At 37.2% G+C, this 15,366-nt stretch overlaps 1 protein-coding gene across 9 annotated transcripts in view; it reads left to right on the top strand.

Moving 5' to 3' along the window:
• The window catches only part of mical2b (microtubule associated monooxygenase, calponin and LIM domain containing 2b), a 71,135-nt gene extending 56,027 nt beyond the window's left edge, over positions 1-15,108 (top strand). For all 9 annotated transcript variants that reach the window (XM_022683800.2, XM_022683798.2, XM_022683797.2 and 6 more), the window contains 7 exons: positions 429-1,236; positions 3,518-3,594; positions 5,504-5,602; positions 5,798-5,891; positions 9,347-9,446; positions 9,996-10,069; positions 13,061-15,108. In XM_022683800.2, coding sequence (XP_022539521.2) covers positions 429-1,236; positions 3,518-3,594; positions 5,504-5,602; positions 5,798-5,891; positions 9,347-9,446; positions 9,996-10,069; positions 13,061-13,245 — 1,437 coding nt within the window. In that variant the 3' untranslated portion in view covers positions 13,246-15,108. The remainder of the gene's footprint in view (positions 1-428; positions 1,237-3,517; positions 3,595-5,503; positions 5,603-5,797; positions 5,892-9,346; positions 9,447-9,995; positions 10,070-13,060) is intronic.
• Positions 15,109-15,366: the final 258 nt, after the last annotated feature.

The raw sequence follows: 15,366 nt of genomic DNA, 5'->3' as shown, positions 1-15,366 counted from the left end.
TATAATAATATAATAAAATATGTTTTGTAATTTACTTTTTCTTTTACATTATTTTACATATTTGAAAATAAGATTTTAAGCATTTTTTTTTTTACATTTTCCTTGTACCCATACTCCCAAACTTTGTGTACAATACACAATATGAAATATTACATAGGATTAGTAATGAACAAAATAATATACTTGTGTGGTCAAGTATAGGGTAACTAATTTCCTTTTATATAATTCCAAAAATGTAATCAGCCAGCCAAAAGCTAAATAATGGCTTCACATATGCATTTTTATAATGCTTTATAATGTTTATAATGCATATAATAGTACACATAATATTTTGTATTATTATATTAGTGATGTAGAATTGTTCATGAATCATATATTATTCAAAATATTAAAAACTCTTTTTTCCCGTTTATTCTATAACTCAACAGGATTCTCCTGCAAAGTCTTCAAAGCATCCTGAAGACCCACACTGCCCTCTACAGGACAAGCAGGATCAGGCAGCTAAATCAGAGATTCCCCACTATCGCACTCATGGGATCTCATCCCCCCCTAAACCCAGCACCTCATCTGTAGAGCAGCAGAACGAGATCTCATATAACTCCACAAACCAGCAGAGCCCTAAGAAGAAGCTCACTCTGTCCTCATCTGAGAGGGAGAAGCTGCTGAATTGGGAACTGGCCAATCCCACACAGTTCTCACAAGCTGCCGTGACCACAGACAGAACGGAGAAGAACGGCCAGGTCTGCACCGAGGACCAGCCGAAGCCTCAGAACGATACTGAACGCAGCCCACCACTCTTCCAGATATGGGCTAATGTCCTGAGGAGGTCCTTCTCCAGCTCAGTGAACAACCCCAAAGTCATCAAGAGGAACCGGCCTCCCAGAGCCAGGCCTCTGTCTGAGGGATCCTTCAGCTTCAGCTCGCTGTTCGGTGCTTCCACGCAGTTTCAGGAGGAAGAGGAGGACGATAATGAGAGAAAACGATCCAGAGCAGCTACTGAAGGAAGCCAATCCAGATTAAAGGGCAGGAGCGAGATTACCACCATGCTGGAGCAGGTGTCTCTCACCACAACCAAGCCACCAGGCGGCACCAAAGATGACATGGCCTCACTGCCTCCCAGGAAGCTTAACTTCTTCTCTTCTCTGAGGCTGAAGAGGAATGAGGGAACAGGCAGAGGCAAGACAGACAACCAGACCAAAGACATCTTGAGCATCCTGTCCAAATTCAGAAACAAAGGTGTGAGCAAAATAAGGAAAATTAAACCTTCATTTTTCACCATTCAGCTACTCTACAAGCCCTTCATGAATTAATGGGAGCATGTTGAACAGAGAGAGCACTAAAATGTGCAGGGCAGGGATATGGATGGGATAAAAATGATAAAAGATGATTATGCCCATCATTCTCTGAATGGGTCGTGGTGTAACGATAGGTTACAGCAATATTAGAACACTAGAAGTATATTTATCGTTTGTATGACACACATTATAGAATATCATTGAAAAGCTACTTTATTTTATTAATTCAGTTCAAAATGTGAAACATATTTTATATAGATGTATAACACACAGAGTGATCTATTTTAACCATTTATTTCTTTTATTGTTGATGATTATGGTTTACAGCCAATTAAAACCCAGAAAATCAGACCAGTAATTACTTTTGGCAGTGTGCCAAGTCCTGCTGGAAAATGAAATGGGCATCTCCATAAACGTTGTCAGCAGAGGGAAGCATGAAGTGCTGTTAAATCTCCTGGTAGGAGCTTTTTGTTCACAAATTGATGCTGTCAGATTTTTGAATCTGAATTGCCTTCGTAGTTCTACATGTTGCCCATTTAAAAAATGACTAACCTCAGAAATGGGAAAAAAATATTGTTTTTGGGAAGTATTATGTTTTCATGTTTGGGACATATTATATGGCCCACTATTATGCTGCTCCAGGACCAAGATTGGAAACTGGATGCAAGTGAGCTGGATGCAAGTGACCAGAAAAACAAAATGTGTTTGTTTTTTTTTTTTAACTCACGTGTCCAGTCATTAAGGAGTTAACTCAAGCAGTGCAATAAAAGCAGCTCAGTGTGAGGCTTAACCTCAGATGCCACCTGGAATCTGTGAAAGCATGTGATGATGGTTAAAATCCAGCACGCACAGACTGCGCCGACTGCGATATGCATCAAAACACAAAACAGCAGCGCTGATCCTCAATCTGCTTTGTAAATATGTAGCCAGTGTTGTGTGCAGCTTTGCTTAGTTGGCTCCCATTGAGGTTCGGACCATGAGGCCAAATGTCTATTGTTAGCATTTTATTTGAAAAAAATCTAATTAAAATCCAAATACAGTTTTCCCCTTGCTACAGACGTACTCAGTCAGCCCATACCATCCATGTTCAGGGTCTGACGTTTGCACCACTAGTTATGCTTAGAAGGTAAATGTAGCTAGAAAGTAATCAATAAGTTTGTGCAATTGAAAGAAGCAATTGAAAAGAGGCTCTAGTACCCTGTAGGGCCACCTCTAGCCTACATACAACATGATGAGATGCATTTGACCATGGAGGCATACAGATTCTGTATGACATCCTGTAGCATATTCGTCCACTGATGTTGTACAGCTGGGTCTGTACATCCTGCACACTCATACGTTGCCAAAGCCAGCCTTCCAGACCAAGAGATTGTTGCAATCAGAGGCGAAGTTCTTGGGAAATCTTTGCTGTGGTTATGAATGATCATTATCCTGCTGAAAAAAATCCATTTGCAAACCCTACCACAAGAGACAACATGTGGCCACAGGATGTCCTGCACATCCTGTGGACTCAAGAGAACTCCAGACAAACTCCAGTCCAACTAAGCTTCTTTAATATATTTACATTCCACTAAAATACAGTCATTTACAATGGGGCATTTATACAGCTGAAACAGTAAACAGCCTAGTGCATCCCAAATTTATTAACTATAACATTTTAATATAACATTTTAGTCATTATGGCTTCTAGAAAAAGTGTTTTGGGGAGGGGAGGCAGTGCACTATAGGATCCTGTGGTACCACCTAAGCTTTTGTTCTTAATGGCTTTATTTTTTCCTTTTACATTACTTTTACTTTTAAACTTTAAGTAGTTTTAAAACCAGTACCTTTGCACCTTTACTGAAAGAGTAAAAAGCTTGAGTTGATGCTTCAACTTCTACAGAAGTATTTTAAAACACTAGTATCTGAACTTCTACCTACAGAGTAATGAATGTGAATACTTTTGACATCTTTGCTACTAGAGGTGACTATCGAATTTAATGCTCCCCAGATCATCACAACTTCACAGTGAAGGCAGGATTGAAACATTCATCACAAGACCTCTATCCTCAAACCCATTAATTTAAAACACTGCTGTCTAAGAACTCTCCCATAATTAGTAAAGTGAATTCATCACTATGAGATGAAACTGTCATATTGCCAGTCTGTACTGCTATCCATGAATATGACTTACTAATGTCCTCCTTACTAAACAAGGAATATTTGTTGCCTTGTGTTCATAGCCTCCACACAGCAGCAGCAACACGAGGAGGATGACTACTCTTCCAGTGAGGAAGGCCCAGAGTCTGGTGCACCACGGGTAAAGACCAACTCTAACAGTGACTATTATATATCTTCCTTTCTTACACATCTTTTAACATTACCGCTTTTATAAGCTGACTAGACACAATGCATCTCAGTGACCAGCCTTGCCCCCTGATGTTTTTGCTTGAAAAGTAGCCACTGAATAGATTTAGCATTGCCGTTTTTGTAGGCCTTTATGAATTGACTCTAAAGCAGACTGAAGGTGCTGGTCCGGTGAATTCTGGTTAAATGTAAAGCTCTTTTATTTTACATCTGAGTACAAAAGCATGAATGTGAACAATGATCCTACCCTCCCCACAATCATCATCATTCTGTGTCTTTTTATTTTTTTTTATTTTTCACTGTTATACAAGTATTACAGAGGCAGGACTGTTTGGCAAGAAATTCTTTAGAAATGTTAGAAATGCAACCTCCGCTGGATATTGGGTTTTTCTACTTTTTATAGTATTCCTAATTCCTATTTGTCTTGTTATTTTTAATTTCTCATCCACTGAAAAATAACTAGAGAATCCCTAACATAATCATCACAGCAACAGATGAGTTTCTGTCTCTTCTGACTTTACATCTACAAGGTGGAGCAGATAGGAAGAACTTTCATAAATAGTGAAAAATAAGTAGGTACAGTGTCTAAGAACTCCAGCGGCACTGCTGTGCCTGATCCACTCATACTGGTGCAACACTAACACACTACCACCACCATGTCAGTAGCTGCTCTGGTCTATCCTGTGGGGTCCTGTTCTCAATGAACAGGGTGAAAGCAGGATATTAAAAGTGCTCCTATAGGCTCAGTGAAGCTGAAAATTGATAATAGATGTAGAAGCAAGCAGGTTGTTCTTTTACAATGGATCTGTGTATTTTATTTACTAACTATTAGGCAATGAATACTTAAATATTAAGAAAACATACATAAACATAAGTTTAAGCACTAGCATCTCTTCACAGCAGTGTTTCAGCCAGTTTGTTCTTTTTGTCCATTACGGTGCATCTGTTTTTTTTTTTTTTGTATTTTAGCCTGTGATCCAATATATACAGCTCTGGAAAGAAATAAGAGACCACTTAAGTTTCTCTGATTTTGCTATTTATAGGTATATGTTTGAGGAAAATTAACATTGCTGTTATATTTGATAGACTATGGAAACCATTTCTCCCTAACTTCAAATAAAAATATTGTCATTTTGGGCATTTTTATTTGCATGAGACAACATGAGAAATTGTGAGAAATCAAATAATGCAAAGAAAACCAGTTCATATTCATAAAGTTTTAAGAGTTCAGAAATCAATATTTGGTGGAATAACCCTGGTTTTTATTTACAGTTTTCATGCATCTTGGCATCATGTTCTCCTCCACCAGTCTTACACACTGCTTTTAAATACCTTTATGCCTTTACTCCTGGTGCACAAATTCAAGCAGTTCAGTTTGGTTTGAAGGCTTGTGATCATCCACCTTCCTCTTGATTATATTACAGAGGTTTTAAATTAACTGATCTCTTATTTTTTCCAGACCAGTTCATTTTTCAGCATACAGTAAATAAGTCAGCAAGTATTGGTTTGAAATATTGGCCATGATGGCCAATTCTGATGATTAAAAAAAAAAGAAATGATCAGCCTATAATGATAAAATTCTGATATCATCATGCATCCCTAGTTATTGTAACTACTGCCTACTGTATTTGTATATTTGAGTTTATTGTAATGTTCCTGAGCATTGTAAAGGAAAAATACACTTTAATATTAATAATGTTAATCTATTTCTAATCTAAGAGTTAAGGGCCCAACAGTGGCGGCCCGCCAAACTGGTTATCAAACCCACAACCTTGTCATTGATGGCCCAGTGCTCTAATTGCTGAGCCTCCACGGCTGCATTTCTCTTCATATATTCTCTCTTTGTTTTATTCTGTTTGTAGTCTATTTCTGACGACTCTGAGAGACAGAGAAAGAAGCAGGAGAAAATCCTCATCCAGCAGAGCAAGAGGGAGCAACTTAAACGACTGCACAGAGCACAGGTACAAACACACACTTTTTTATCAAACAAATGGATATAAATAAGAAATTATATTAGAATTTTATTGCGGTTGTTAATGTTTTGTATTTTTTGAATATAGTTCAAGCATCTCTATTAATCATCTAGAACCTATGCAGTATGCAGGTTTATAACATGTACAGTTAAGGGTTGTAACAGTGTGTGCTTGTGTGTGCAGGCTATACAGAGGCAGCTGGAGGAGGTGGAGGAGAAACAGCGAGTTTTGGAGGAGAAAGGAGTCACGCTGGAGAAGGTTCTTAGGGGAGAAATGAGTAAACAACACTTCAGCTTTCTTTTTTTTAACACAACCTGTGTTAAAGCAGGCCATATCAAACCAGATCAAAAGGAAAAGAAACTAATATCAGATGGAAAACAAAACAGACAGAAAAACATATGACAGAAAAAGTGTAGATTGAGTAATACCATTACAATTCCTCATTATTAATTGTCTAATGTTACACAAGTTGTGTATTAAACGTTATGTGTCTGAATACAACAGTTTAAAAAACTGCTACTGTACAAAGGTCTTTATGCCTCTGAATAAGTGTTTGGGGTGACAGGTGTACAGATGATAGGATACGGTAGCCTATTAGGTTCAGTGCAAAACACCACATAGGTCTGAGTTGATTTTAGCAACATTTTGTGAGGTTGGAGTAAAATAAATAAATTGAGTGAACCATGCCTTTACCTAAACCCCTACCACCAGTAACAAAAAGCACATTCAAGACTTGAGTCCTTTTTTTCTGTACAACCTTCAGTGTCCTTTCAGAAAATGTGAAATCTGCTTACTTTAGACAGATAACTGCAGTTCACCCTGAGTTTGCCCGAGTCTCGGACTGTTTGCAATTGTAAAGTGTCACTCTGAGGTATGCAGCCTTAGCCACTTTTCTTCGGCGCTCTGTGAGCAGAACGCTTAAGTCGGAGGTCTTCAGGTAGCCTTGGTACGCCGTGATTATTCCCAGCTTTCATCAGCTGCTGCTCAGACTGTGTCTTTATCTTTTCATCTTCTGAAGTGAAAGAAAGACGCAAGGTTATCCTGCAAAGTTGAAATAGGCTTGTAGAGTATGAAGTGTACCCCTCCAATTAGTCGTCTCACTCCCCGGTCTGTGCTCTTTTGGTGTGCGGGTTTTGTGCGCGTGTATATGAGGGCAAAATTAGAGATTCAAATAATAGCGATTTGCATTTAAAGCAAATAGCCATTTAGAGTGTAATTTGTGCTGAAATGATTGTAGAGGTAATGGGTCCTGTAAATAGACTGGAAAGAGGAAAAGTGCTCTAAAATGGGCTGAAAATGTGACGTTTCATTATTTTAGCAAATGTTGATATACGTGGGGGTTATTAAAGCCCTCAATTCTTCCTGATGAAAAAAGGCTAACCCTGCCTGTCTGTATAATGAGTTTATAATCATGGCTCTGAAAGCTGCCGCGTGTTGTTGGCGGAACGGTAAATTGAATTTTAACATCTTTTAGGGGAGGGGAAATTCAGTCTTTTTTCATTTTCCTTCTCAGAAATGCCTGCTAATGTCTCTCAGCTTTTCTGGCCTCTCTTCTGCTTGTATTCTGACAAAAGGATGTTGGTACTAGTAGTGATTGTGTGAATGAATGGCTGAACTGATGAATTGATGAATGAATGGATGGATGCTTGGATGAAATTTATTTTGCCATTTTCCTTTTTAGAAATACCTTTTAATGTCTGTCAGCTTTTCTGGTCTTTCTATATCTTTAGCATATATTCTGAAAAGGTGATGCTGGTAGTTGTAGTGATGGTGTGAATGAATGGCTGAATGGATGAATGGATGAAATTTCTTTTGTCATTTCCGTTTTAAAAATACCTTCTTATGTCTCTCAGATTTTTGGTCTTTCTATATCTAGCATATATTCTGACAAGGTGATGTTGGCAGTTGGTAGTAATGATTGTGTAAATAGGTGAACAGATGGTTGAAATTAATTTATTTTTCATTCTGACAAGAGTATAGAGAAACTTGGGATGGATGGAAGGATGGATGAAATTAATTTCCATCTCACAGATTTTTGCCCTCTCTATTTATTTTGCATAGCTTTGTTCTCCAGTGAAAAACAGGCATCATTTTTGTCAAGTTTTAGTTTACTACATAATTTAAACACGCAAACTCTTTCTTAAAACTGGGTCAAAATGTATGAATGGATCATAAATGGACCAAAACAAATTCTCCAAAATTACCTGAAATAAACTCTTTTTACATTTTTGACTTTTGACTTTCACTTACAGTATATTTAAGAAAGTTTTATCTCTCTTCTGTGAAGTTGGTGGGGATAATTGTTTTATATTGGACACCGACAACTTACTGTATTCTGAACAGACAATGTTGGTTCTTTGATGGACAGATGGATGGATGGATAAAGACTTTCATAGCAAACAACTTCTCCCCATCTAAACCCCAAACATAGGCTTAAAACCCTAAAAAATGCCATTCTTTACTAAGTGTAACTCTGGACTGTTCCTTGGCTTGCTTTATTTTAAAAAATCTTTCTCAGGGCTCCGGGTCATCCATCGGACTAAATTGTTACTATGACTATGATCAGGAGATCGCTGGTTCAAATCCTGGTCATGCCCTAAAATCACTCCTAAGGTGATGCTGATCAGCATGAGGTCTCTGTGAGCTGGTGTATCGGAGCAGAGTCGCTGAGCTTTCCTCCGAGTGCACTGTGATGCTACTTATCAATGCTGAATCAGCAGCAGTTTAAAAAAAGAGACTGTTTGACTTCACATGTATCGGAGGAGGCATTTGCTAGTCTTCACCCTCCTTGTGTTGGGGCATCACTAGTGATAGGGGGAGTATCGACATAGCTAAATTGGGGAGAAAAATGGGACATTGAACATTGTGTGCTGTCTTCAAATTCCAGTAGCAGAGGGAAACAGACAGCTGCTGTCCTCGGGAGTGAGTTCTGACAGTAGCCTTGCAACAGATTTCAGTGAATAAGTGGATCAGGAGCATCTACTCTGTTGAAGAACTGCAGCAGGCCAGCAGCCTTTGTCCCTGCATTTGCTGGTCTGTGTAGATGATTGTGTCAGCTTAGAGGACGCAGGGCTTTAGACTGAATGGATGCATTGTGATTGACATTCACACCCTCCATATGACTGTAAAGTGGGTCGGCGTAGGCGGAGGACAATTGAGAATTTAAAATAGGATACAGTCTTACTAGTGAGGCCTTTGTGTAAGGCGGTGACGATGCATGTGTTCCCATCCACTCTTATACTGTATTTTAGGCTAACCTTCTACGCACATCCAGTAAAAGGGGTATTCTTATTACTTAGATGAAACATGCGTACATCAGATGTAGTTCGTAGATGTACAGCCCCATATCAGAGAAAGTTAGGAGAATTTAGTACATGAAGGGGTTAAATGGAGGTGTTTAAAACATGTAGGGGTTAAATCTGCTAAATGTCCTAGATTTCCATACTCTTTAACATACTCCTCAATCGTTCAGTGAGCACTGTGGCATATTTGAAAGAAGAGATTCTTTAAAATACAAAAATTTAACCCATCTGAAAATGATTAATCTAGGCCCTTGTAATTATCTGAGCTATTAATCTATAAATCCCAGGAAGTCATTCATGAGTAGGATGATTGAGATTGCTTGAGACTGATAATCAGTGGTTCTCTTTCTAAATAATGCTAAATAACACACTGTTCAAATTGTTTATTTGATGTTTTTCAATGTTTTTTTTTTCTTCTTTTTTTTCCCAGATGACCCATCAGCAGATGAGGCTGAACTCCTGCAGACCTGGTTTAAACTTGTCCTGGAAAAGAACAAACTGGCCAGATATGAATCAGAGCTGATGATCTTGTAAGAAAACTTACTGCTGACAACTTTAATGGAGATGTAGATTTCATTTTCCAGCAGGACTTACTGCCCACACTGCCAAAAGTACCAGTTGGTCTTAATATATAATATTCTAATTTTCTGAGATATTGTTTTTTGGGTTTTCATTGGCTGTAAGCCATAATCATCAACAATAAAAGGAAAAAATACTTAAAAGTGTATAATCACATAATACGTATATATTATATATGAGTTTCACATTTTTAACTGAGTTACTAAAATAAATTATTTTCAGTTATATTTAAATTAAACTTTTAAGATGCACTAGTATATGAGTAATGTACTGTTTTGGAACCTATGTCAAAGCTTTTATCTATCTCTTATGCATCATCTTAAAATATTGTATATTGTCATTAAATGCAAAAAAGTGATGGATGTCCTGTGTGTTGGAGCAATAAATAGCAAAACTAAAGGATTGGATTTGAAGGACAGTGCTCCTGTGTGTGTGCTGATAGTGTATTAGAGGTTGTGTAAAGGCTATGTGTGTGTGTAACAGTGTGTGTTGTGATGCAGCGCTCAGGAACTGGAGCTGGAGGACAGACAGAGTCAGCTGCAGCAGGAGCTCAGACGCAGGATGGCCGTTGAAGGTGAGGAAAACGTGCACAAACAGTACATACAGATCAGCCATATTATTAACAACACTGATGGTTAAAGTGAACAGTGCTAATTACATCCCCAAATCATTAAAAGTAGTTTGGACACATGTTAAATTTAGTGTTTTTTTTTTTTTTTTTCATAATAAAAAAAATCAGCATTGTAGATTAATATTAAAGTCTTCCAAACTATAAAGACAAAAATATGAATTGTTTAAACTCACCAGTTAAATTATTAAATAGAAAGTTGATTATGGATTATTGGTGTATACCACCACCCTTAATGACTTTATTTACAGATTAGTAAATGGAGAAAATGTGTACAAATCAATTTTGAACCAGTTATACCTAACTGAAATCCACATACCACACATCCACTTCTTTTCTTTATATTTGTGAATATTAAAATCTTATTTGGATTGTAAAACATGCTGAAATTGATAGAAATCCCAGCTCTTAAAAAATGTATTATCTAATAAAATGTTCCAGCGTTGTTTTTGCATGTCAACAGAGGAAGATGATAGAATCTTCATTTGCAAGTCAATGGTTGGTCCAGTGCCTCCAGGAAAATGTTATTTTTATGCAAAACATGAATTTGATTTCTTCTTTTTGTTAGTTCTAGAATGGCCACTTTAGTACAGACAGACCAGTCATTCCCTTATAGAACACAGTTCTATGTGCAGTTATACAGTTGTATATAGAAGAAACCCTTTTTTCTAGTCCAGTTTAAAGTAAGAATGTGTGAAAAAGAGTTCATTGTTTTAATTTAAGCTTGTAGACTAAGCACCTGTTTAAATGCAGTTTTATAGTAGTACTTACTGTAATTAACATTAACGAGTACATTATTTCCACACAGTGTATCTGCTCCATTACCTTAGAGGAGCATTCATAAAAAGCCAGTAAACTCTTAATACACCTCATGGGTATAATGTTATGAATTTCTTATATGCTTCGCCTCTTAGAATGCTTTTACAAACACACACTCGCGTTACCCACACAGTAGTGATTATATACTCTACACACACAATGCACTGGGAGCAATCAGTAGTTTCATTGGTTCATTGCTCCTGGGTCCCACTCACATCCTGCCTCTTCAGGGGATGAAACTGGTGATATTTCAGGCCCAATCCCATTTCTCTTATTTTTAGGCCCACCTGGCTGCTATTGGATATGCATAACTATACAAAGACTGCTGTCCAATATATAACAAAATCAAAAACACTGTAACAACAATTTTTGCAGGGTTATGTAGAAATAATTGAATAAAAAAAGATTTGACCCTGTTTTTTCACATCTATCATAGTGAACGTTTTTGTTATTTGGAGAAAATATAATATTACAAATATAGAATCTTATTAAACACAAGACATTTATTCACAGATGATAGGAGGAAGGTTATTCAGGATGTGACTCACCTGTGTACAATAGTAACAACCTCTTAAAATGAATAAACTGGTTCATGACCTTCAGCAGTAGGAACTGCAACCTACATTTCTTATAGTTTGATATCAGCTGTACTTATTGTTGAGGAGGAATTGGAGTGCCTTTTATTGTAGAACAGTATTTATTCAGAAAAACAGGTTTTTAACCATGACCTGCTTGTTCGAGGCTCATTGAGTTTGAGCAGTGCCTGATAGTGGCTGCCAGAAGACTGACATTGCATTTCTGAAGTTGTGTGGACATTAAATGTTCCATGATTTACAGAGTCGAGTGCATAGCAAGAAATACAGTATGGAAAGCATTACCACCCACAGTGGACAGTGCAGTGGGTGGTAATGATCATGGCAGGCAAAACTTTGCTAGAACTGTGTGTGCAAACAGACAAGCAGCTCTGGGAGAAATCATGTCCATATTTAATACAGGAGGCCACGCATACATACCCCACAGGTCAGACAGGATTCTGAGGCACCCAGTCATTATCTGAATCTATGTAATACAAGTAGCTTTGTATTTATTAGGCAAAAATTGCTACTCAGCTAAACGCCGATATTTGTAACATATCTATCATTACCTTCATGATTCAGTTGCGAAGATCTTCATTGGTACACTTCCATGGGTTGCCAGAGTTGCCAGGGTTGCACAGTGGAAAGCGACGATGAATAATGACTCTGTAGATGATCAGTGAATATATTGCAATAAGCAACCTTACTGAAGCTCAGTGATTACCCGTTTTCATGGCCGTAGCACACTGTTTATGTGCTGCTGTCTATACCTGGCAACCCAGCATGTGGAAATTGGAATGGGGGATGGAGGTGAAAAGATTCGGAGGTTACAACCCACACAGATTGCCGTTATGTACCACACAGTTCAGATAAATAATAAATAAATAAATAATACTGGCTGAAGCTTTGCTGAAAAGAGCTGCCAGGGCTTAAACTCAGCATGTTCCTTAGTATCTGATGATACATCCTGATCATGTAATGAGTTACTAGAGAAAATATTATCCTCATCCTTTAATATTGTGTACAAATTGTATAAATGCTTATGAATAATAATAATAATAATAATAATAATAATAATAATAATAATAATAAACGTAAATGTAAAAAAAAAAAAAAAAGGTTCCTTGTACTGTCTAGTACAGCGATTCTGGTGCATTGGGACCCAAAAGTGGGTTGCGTTGTACTCGTCTTTTATAGTGGGGGTATATATAATAATAATAATAATAATAATAATAATAATAATAATAATAATAGTAAAGAATATATAGTAAAATATTTTATTTATTTTGTCCAGTTTTGATATTTATTTTAGTCATGTTCCTCTTCACTTTCTTAAAAAAAATACTCCTAAAATCACTTTATAAATGTAGATGTTTGTTTAACATATGCATATGTATGTTTAAATGGGTTTTTGAAGGCTATTTATATAAATAATAATTATTTAACTTAATAACCATGAGAACATGTGTTGAAAACCCCTGGTCTAGTATATATTAGCTATAGTTTTGATGGTACTAATATTAATGTGCCTGTTTTGGTGCAGACTGTGAGAAGAGTGCAGGGGAGCTGGTGGAGGAGCAGGCTCTGCTGGTGGAGGTGATGAAGGCTGTGGAGGAGAGGGATCGACTCGTCAGTCTGCTGGAGGAGCAGCGTCTGCAGGAGAAAGCTGAGGACCGGGACCTAGAGGGCCTCATCCTGTCTAAGGGATACCAGTTCCACTGGGCATGAGTGGAGTGACAGCAGTTATAGAAGCAGCTGATGTCAAGTCAAGTCAAGATGTTAACGAAAGAATAAAAACCACCTACCTTCTCAAATTCAGCTGTTTTTATAATTGTGATCCTGGAATAGCTCTGTCCTGCTCTGTGCATTTTAGTGTTTAACAGGCTCTCCTGAGCTGAGGTGATTGTGCTGGATCAGGGAGGGGGTCTAAGTGGTGCAGGGCAGGAGGACTCCTGGAGCAGCACTGAGCACATTCTCGTTCGATGCTAGATCAGCATTCACAATGTATGTTTAATGGTTATAGCATGGGCCTGTGTGCACAGTTTCTGATGTGTGTAAATTTGGGGTACAGGACCAGGTTCCCAGACCCTGCCTAATTACTGTAGATCCAAACTAAAAAGCATTTTAATTTCCACTGGCACTGCAATTCATTCTAAAACTATATTTCCGTCCATGTGTGTGGATTTTTTCCCAGCCATTACTGTTTTTATTTCAGTATATGAGATTTTGTCCAGTTAATGTTGGCCTTGTTCATACAGCACTGGGAAAAAAAATAAGAGACCACTTAAAAATTATAAGTTTCTTTGCTTTTATCAAATTGAAAACCTCTGGAATATAATCAAGAGGAAGATGGATGATCACAAGCCATCAAACCAAACTGAACTGCTTGAATTTTTGCACCAGGAGTGGAATTAAGTTATTTAAAAGCAGTGTGTAAGACTGGTGGAGGAGAACATGATGCCAAGACGCTTGAAAGCTGTAATTAAAAAAACAGGGTTATTCCACCTAATATTGATTTGATTAAAGAAACTGATTCAGAAACTTAAGTGGTCTCTTATTTTTTTGTGCAGTACAAATTGGCCTTGCCTATAAATAGGAATTTTGGGCAGCACATTTGACTTGTTCCATATATGGGAATTTTTTTTTCTATATTTACATTTTTTCCTCATAAATTATGGCTTTTCCATATATTGGCCATGTCCATAATTGGGGATTTTTCCTTAATTGGGAATTTTGTCTTGTTCATCATGGCTTTTTCCATGTACTGGAATTTTTCCCCACACATTATGGCTTTTTTTCACATATGGGATTCTGTTCAGTATATATTGACCTACTACATTAATGGGGAATTTTGTGCAGTACATTTTGACTTTTTCCAAATATGGGAATTTTGGAACACTATTATGTTCGTTCACTGTAAAAATACTGCAATTTCTACTGATACACTGAAACTAACTGAAACAGGCTTCTATACACTGACTGTTTATTCAAGCTCTGTCCTGGACTTGGCTGTACAGGTCTGAACCAAAACCCAAAGACTCTCACTCACTACTGCCCACTGCTGCTCCTGATACACAGTAAATTAATCCAAACACTGATGCGTGCCTTTCCTAAACTCTACACTGTATTCAGAAGAAACTGATTGTATTAAAAAGAGGTTCAGATGAGGGTTATTTAACACTGTAAAACACTGTAAATCACTATTAAACACTGTAAGGACACTAAGCTTTACACTGAAACTGCCTAGTTGAATAAATGTTGATCTCACAGGGGTACAATAATACTGTGTATGTTCATGTTTGTGCTCATGCTCTGAATGTTCCTGACTGAATGATTTATAGGTGCTGTCTTACTGAGTTGTTTGAATGTGACTTTAATGACTGTACCTGTTGTTTGCTGATGTTTTTGTAATTAATCTAAGTTTAATATATATGAGTGTTCCAGTCTACTCTTTAAGGGTGTTCTCATTGCTGAAGAAGAATCAGTTCGCTCTCTTACAGCAATGCGAAATATGTGTAATTATATGTATGTGATTAAAATGAAGCCAAATGCTGGTTTGATTTAATAAAACATTTTTCGCTGCTTTTAAAAGGCTTTCTGTTATCTCTTATTTCAACCTAACTGAATGTAAAGAAATGCTGACAATCAGGTTATAATGTTTATATCAAAGATTTGAGTCATTTTTATTAATTATTTATTTACTTTATTTATTTCGTATTCAGGTCTTATTGAAATTCCCTGAAAGCCTGCAGTGGAACGTCTTATTAGAGCCGGCATCTGTCAGTTTGGATACTGAAGCCTGCTTGACTGTAGTTTTTTTATTTCGTTTTATCCTTCTGATTAAAAAGA

The sequence above is a fragment of the Astyanax mexicanus genome, chromosome 10, assembly GCF_023375975.1.
Source record: "Astyanax mexicanus isolate ESR-SI-001 chromosome 10, AstMex3_surface, whole genome shotgun sequence".
NCBI lineage: Eukaryota > Metazoa > Chordata > Actinopteri > Characiformes > Acestrorhamphidae > Astyanax > Astyanax mexicanus.
This window is presented reverse-complemented; position numbering and strand designations above follow the sequence as displayed.